Raw genomic sequence first — 6,748 nt, 5'->3', positions numbered from 1 at the left:
GAGTTCTAGACATGTTAAGATAATTAATGTGCGGACCATTTTCATTTGTATAGTGCTCTGTGAACACAAATTAGTTAGCATGAATCACTTAAATGACGAAAAATTAGGTGTTTATTTACTTGTGACCACTCAGTGTATAGACATTATTTCCATAAGTTGCGATATCAGGCATTAAGAGTGAACATAACTCCAGTTAAAGCATAATTACGTAAACTTTACCCAATTTTTATGATCACGTGCATTAGATATTTAGTTACTGTACTATTTAAAAATTGCATATTTACAACCTATTTAGTATAAACATTATTAATTGTAAAGGTGAAGTTTATATAAATTGAAATATCACTACTGCTTTACCTTGTATATCCCCAATTTCATTCCACAGAAACTACTGCCTCCTAAAATATCCATTTGGGATTTGTCCCCTGTTCCCTGAATATAAAAACAATGACGTTAATAATTGTTAGCAATTTTAATGAATTGACATGTAAACTTTTACTTGGATTTGACCATGACAAAGACAACACACGTTTTGAAATCTAAAGTACAAGGTGGCCCACAATATATTTCCTAACTAAGGAAATACAACCATGTCGTTTTCAACTTTTAGCCCAACTCAAACAGTTTTTATTGACATATCTGTAGACTTCTACGTGTGGACCATTGGTGTCTCTCAACACATCTAACCAATATTAGATTTCAGTCCACGTTTGTTGCAACATCTCCACAGTTACAGTAGCTATGGCGTCCGTTATCCTGGCCTTTACCTCTGTGATGTTTTCTATAGGTGTGTGATACACGATATCCCTAACATACCTCCATATTTTTTCCTGTACTGTAATTACGCTGTAGTTACGCTGCATCACAGTTACTGACTTGGTTTCTGCAAACCAAACGACACATTGAGCCTTTTCTTGCACGATTGCCATTTTATGGGATAACACTATTTACTGGAGTGAAAAAATGTCATTAAAAGCTGTTTGAGATGGACTATAAGATGTTGAAAACTGTATGCATGGTTGTATTTCCTTAATGATTTAATTATTAAATTTCAAAATATGAAAGATAATTTTGGATAACGCTGTATTTGGAATGATTAAAATAATAATTCCAAAGATTTACATAGGAAGCTTAAAACCGCTTTTGTTCAAAATTCCATTACATGTAATGTTAAAGATAAATGTCAGCTTCGGTTTGTATGCAAGAAATCAAGAAGAAATTACAAGAACAAGACACGAGATTTAGAGCTGCCTTATCAAATTAATTTGGAGCGTGGCATCGGAAGAAAGTTTCTAAAGCAAAGTTTAGGAGCCGGACTTGCTGGAGATGTGGAACGAGTAACCAATTGTCTTATCCATATAATCCACATGAAATGATGGATTCGTTGAATGTGACTAATTTATAGATGTTTTAAGGATATACGAATTAGACTAAAATGAAGTAGGTATAATGTATATCTTTAAGGGAACTGTTTGATTAGTGATTAAACTATAAACAGATAAAGTTGCAGAAGTAAACACTAGAAATTATGGAATTTAGATATCAAGTAGCGTAAAAAACATCAACTCCCTCTGGTAAAGGTCTAGAAGAACTTAAAGAATTAATGAGATGACTGTTTTCTTCAGAATAAAAACAGAAGTAAACCATAGGATATAAGGTGTTTAATTACAACTTAGAAGGACATATTGACAGAAACCTTTAATTACATAACTATTTATTTAGAATGGAAGAATAAACCACAGAACAGAATGTACTTGAATTGTAACTTCAAAGGGAATATTAGGAGGAACTGCAGACAAAATTATTTAAGAAATACACACTGACAGAAAAAGGAACCTACTTTAAGTGTGGATAAACATGGACAATACACCCTAAACTGAAGGAATCAACTACTGATCATAAAAAGAAGCGTTGTAGCATGATGTGTGATACTGACTCTATAGCTACCATTGTTCTACTTATCTGGTAATGAAAGCCGAGAAATTGGGTAAAGAAATTAAACATGGATTGATGCGAACACCAAGGGGTCATGAGGTTCCAACAAGAGAAAAGTTGAAAATCCACCTCACTATGGATGATTTACCTCGAGGAATATTGCAAGTTCTCACAAGATATACTGCGTAAACATAGATGACGGACTTGCTTCAAACAGTTTAACAGCCTTCGACTTGGAAATCTCTGTGCACTACTCAACAATTATAACACCAAAGGTTGAACTCCCTATACACAACAAGGACAGAAGAACAAGATAATGAAGACAACCAACTTAAAGTACAACAAAACAAAATACAGAAAGTCAGATGATCTTAATCATAGGTCATCTAAAGGTCAATTTGTTGGTTCAGTGCAGTAAATATTGATTTTGTGTTTCGACAAAAAGTAAGTTAGTGAAACGTCTGTTAGACATTGTTACGCTAAACGTGAAACTTGACGAAATAAAATGACTTTGTGATCGTTAAGTGGACTAGACTTTACATTATTTTTTTTATCGAACAATCCAAAAGAACTCGTTCATATAATTACTAGTAAAAAAAAAAAGGCAACTTTCCGATTTATCAAACATAAATCACTTAATTTAGTACTTGCAGCAAATAGACTCAGACTTGACAAGATGTTTACAATTTGATAAAATTAAGAACTAAATAAATTGTTTTGTATATAATTCAATATGATTATCATTCATTCATTCACGTTTCTTCTCAAACTGAAAAACATAAAAATAAAGCATTATCATTAACTCTTATTGTGCAATATAATTCATTGTTATTGAAGTAAAATGACATTAAATAACAACAATATTCACATTCTGTACATTATTCATAATTATGAAAATATCTTCCACCAAGTAAACTGAAGTGCTTTATATATAAACATTTCATAAAGTATGATACAACTATATGTCATTTCCCTTACGCCATATACTCTATCTTCACTTGTATCTACACTAACCAGAGATTTTGGTCCATTATTCTGGAATATAATGTCATCCCACTGAACTTTCCACCACAAGTTCTTTAGGTCGGATTCCAGTTTTACTCTCCTGTGTTTCAAGAAATATTTTATTGTTCCTTAAATTATTATTATTATTTAGATAATAGATTAATCTTTTTGACTTATTTTATTATTCATTTAGTCTAATATAAAACTTGTGACGCTCAAAGGCTCAAAAGTCCTCGAAAAAGACGTAAGCCAAAACGTAGAGTAAATGAAGAAAAAACATTTCTCTGAAGTTCCTTGACGTCTTTATTTAATATTGGTATTTTGTCATATTTGTTAGAATATTCAAATATACGTGCCTTTTTTCTTGTAAACTCCAACGCATAATCTATTAGCATGCATACATCACTGAAATGTGTTACGTGCTTGTTGCACATCTAATAAATGTTTTTAAACATAAAAAAGAAAATATAATATATTGCGACACAAATTACCAAGTAAACATTTGTGAGAGATTGTTGTATTACCAAGTAAACATTTGTGAGAGATTGTTGTATTACCAAGTAAACATTTGTGAGAGATTGTTGTATTACCAAGTAAACATTTGTGAGAAATTGTTGTGGAATGTTCTTACCGGTAGATTTGAAGACCGAAGCCAACAGCTGCGAGAAAAATAACCGCTGCTGTGATCACGATATAACCATATATCGGAAAAGGTTCTGAAAAAAAAAATCCCTGAAGTGACAGGATTTTCTCTTTTGTACATACAAATAAGAATAAGAATCCCCACTCTCGTGAATCTAGGTTTAGAATCTGGGTTTCGATACCCGTGGTGGGCAGAGCACGGACAGCCCATTGTGTAGCTTTGTGCTTAATCACAAATAATTATATTTACACTGTGTTATGTGAAACGTAAAAAACACAAGATTAACTAATACAATGCAGTACGTCGACCTCACCGATAGTGAGCAGTGTATCAACAAGTTTGTACATTGAGAGTTGAATTATGTTTTATCTTTTGAGGTTAGTATATCCAAGACAACGTAAAATGTTACAAATGAGTAAACATCATTTTATGTTATTTATTATTACAATCAGTGGGAATGGTGGGAAATGGTATTCAGAAAGTAAAAGTTAAGATCGGTGCAATTTCGATAACAGCTTTCAAATAACTAAGATTTCGACAATTAACTGAATGTACCGAGAGCTTCATACTTATAATGGTGACGGCATGTTGTATTTACATTCATATCGTTGATTCTTGTTATTTTGGACACACTGTGCATTCATTCTGTTAAACTTCCGTTGTGCAGTGCTACCCTATAGAACATAGAAAGTACAAAGCTAGCGTGTGATTCTCTACTTAATAATTTTAAAGAGAAAAATTCAAATCCTTTTAAATACTCACGAAGGAATCTTACTTTCTAATTTTTAAGATAAAAAATGAAAACCATTTTATGGCTGTTATCGCTACTACTTGTGCAGATCTAGTTTTTATTAAACTCCTTTCAGGCCATGTTATAATGTATGAACTACATTTAGAATCATAATTATGAGGAAGAATTCATCTTCAAACGCCACGTATAAATTAATATCATTTCACATTTTTTAAACATTTCCATGATTAAATAATTTCGAGGCCTCAGCTGGAACTTACCTTCTTGCTGACAGTGTGGGGCATCACCAGTAAATCCACAGAAAGGATATGCAGAAGGGGGCGAGCCCCCTGGCCAATGGATACTTACATCAGGAATAAATTCAAAGGTTTGCTGGACACTGTAGTAAGTAGCGACAGCCTGGTGTGAAACATAAATATCCATTATGTAGTGTTCATACGCTGTCGGCAAATATTTTCCAGAAAAACCGTTTGTGTGAATAGTCCTTAGTTTTTACACTGTTGTAAAATACTGAATAACATTTTTGTTTTAAAATACAATTTTGGAAAAAGTAAATTTATTTATCAATAATAAGTTGCTGCTCTTTAAAACTTTCGGAGTTTAACAATATATTAAGGTGCAATTTCAAAAGTTGAAATTTCGTAGAGTTGAATCTCAAGCGTTAAAGTTTATCTAACAACCGAAGATTTTAAAAATTTATTTTCATGAAATCTTTTTGGTTATTAGGCTCTCCAGTTAAATTACAGTCACCGTTCCGTGGTCATTCTTTCTCTGCTCACAAAGAAACAGAGATGCATTTATACATGTGTTTATTAAGAAATTAGTCTTAAATTAATTTCATTAATAGTTTTATGAGTTTTATTTTATGGGGAAATATAAATACCATTATGTAACTAAATCACTTCTATTCTAGGCAATTTATTTACACAGAACATGTCTTCATAGACCTGCTGTATCACATAAAAACGCTTCTATTCCAATCTTTAGTAAGCTGTAGTGTATATTTTTATGTACACAGAATAAGTCCTCGTAGAACTGCTGTAGCACATAAAACGCTTCTATTCTAATCTTTAGTAAGCTGTAGTATACATTTTTATGTACACAGAATAAGTCCTTACTACAGCTTACTAAAGATTAGAATAGAAGCGTTTTATGTGCTACAGCAGTTCTACGTATATTTTTATGTACACAGAATAAGTCCTCGTAGAACTGCTGTAGCACATAAAACGCTTCTTTTCTAGTATTTAGTAAGTTGTTGTAACAACTTATGTACACAGAACAAGTCATCATAGAACTGCTATAGCACATATAAATATGATTTGTATTCAATGTATTTGAATACTGAATACAAATAAAAACGTAGATGATTTGTAATTTCAATTTAAGGAAACGCAAAGCCTCATACACACACAACAGGGTTACTAAATGATTCAAATAATTCTGTATTTTTGATTGATCATTAGTTTATAGAATATTATCATAAAATGTGAAAGATCTATATATTCATATTTTCGCTATTAACGTTTGTGTAGTGACTTAAGACCGAATTTACGTTTATATAGAAGCATGTATCATCGTTACCATAATGGACTTTAACTTATTTTACAATATGACTAATATTGATTATATGATGAGAAACAAAATAAAAATGTACTGAACATTAAAATTAAGTTCATCATTCGTCAGAAAAATGCCTACATTCTGAAGAAGTAAATTCTCTAAGGACATTTAATGATATAAATTTACATTAGCATTGTGCTAGAAAAGCGGGATATAGGTATACATTTCTGTTGTCAGCGTAAATAAGGTGTTTTTATCAAGAATACCAAAACAATAAAGTCTTGTTAACCACAATTCAATACTCTAATGAGTCTAATTAAAAAGAATTGAAACTTGTGTTACATGAGGTTAGTATTTTCAAAAACATTTAAATATGCAGTTCTTTCATAAATGCTGCGAACTGAAAGCAATTAATTCACTATGATGTTGGATTTATATATATATATATCGTTTATTTTGTTTTTGACGTAGTTGTCAGAAACTGTTTAGAATATATCAACCAAAATAAACAGATATAGTTGATTTGCGCTCTCTTCTCTTAGATCTTAAAATTGATATCCATGTCTAAATATCCGAGCAAACTTTTACATTTAACCTCATTCATCATTAATAATTCACATTCAAATACAAAAGTGTCCCATTTATTTTCTATCATATTCAGAGATAAACCTTACCCTCATTTCTCCAGTTGTAGGATCAAGATCACTGAGGGTATAGTCAGCTTCTCGGTCACCATTGCTGTTAATGTAGATGTCTCCAATTAGGCCTGTATATATATATATATAATTACAATCAAATAAAATTATGTCACATATCATGGAAATTCCAGACTAAGAAAAAGACTTTATAATGTT

The 6,748-nt window shown here is 31.4% G+C and overlaps 2 protein-coding genes across 2 annotated transcripts in view; both read right to left on the bottom strand.

Moving 5' to 3' along the window:
* LOC106460518 (atrial natriuretic peptide receptor 1-like) overlaps positions 1-3,001 on the bottom strand; it is a 38,029-nt gene extending 35,028 nt beyond the window's left edge. Inside the window, exons 1-2 of the mRNA XM_022387263.1 lie at positions 2,950-3,001; positions 358-432 (exon numbers count right to left, since the gene is read on the bottom strand). Coding sequence (XP_022242971.1) covers positions 358-411 — 54 coding nt within the window. The 5' untranslated portion in view covers positions 412-432; positions 2,950-3,001. The remainder of the gene's footprint in view (positions 1-357; positions 433-2,949) is intronic.
* Positions 2,684-6,748, bottom strand: part of LOC111086016 (atrial natriuretic peptide receptor 1-like) — a 21,334-nt gene continuing 17,269 nt past the window's right edge. Inside the window, exons 5-9 of the mRNA XM_022387264.1 lie at positions 6,569-6,660; positions 4,595-4,733; positions 3,572-3,656; positions 2,914-3,040; positions 2,684-2,704 (exon numbers count right to left, since the gene is read on the bottom strand). Of these exons, the coding sequence (XP_022242972.1) occupies positions 2,684-2,704; positions 2,914-3,040; positions 3,572-3,656; positions 4,595-4,733; positions 6,569-6,660 (464 nt within the window). The remainder of the gene's footprint in view (positions 2,705-2,913; positions 3,041-3,571; positions 3,657-4,594; positions 4,734-6,568; positions 6,661-6,748) is intronic.

The sequence above is a fragment of the Limulus polyphemus genome, unplaced genomic scaffold, assembly GCF_000517525.1.
Source record: "Limulus polyphemus unplaced genomic scaffold, Limulus_polyphemus-2.1.2 Scaffold785, whole genome shotgun sequence".
In the NCBI taxonomy this organism is placed as follows: Eukaryota; Metazoa; Arthropoda; class Merostomata; order Xiphosura; family Limulidae; genus Limulus; species Limulus polyphemus.
The sequence above is the reverse complement of the archived record's forward strand: the minus strand, read 5'-3'. Positions and strand labels throughout refer to the sequence as shown.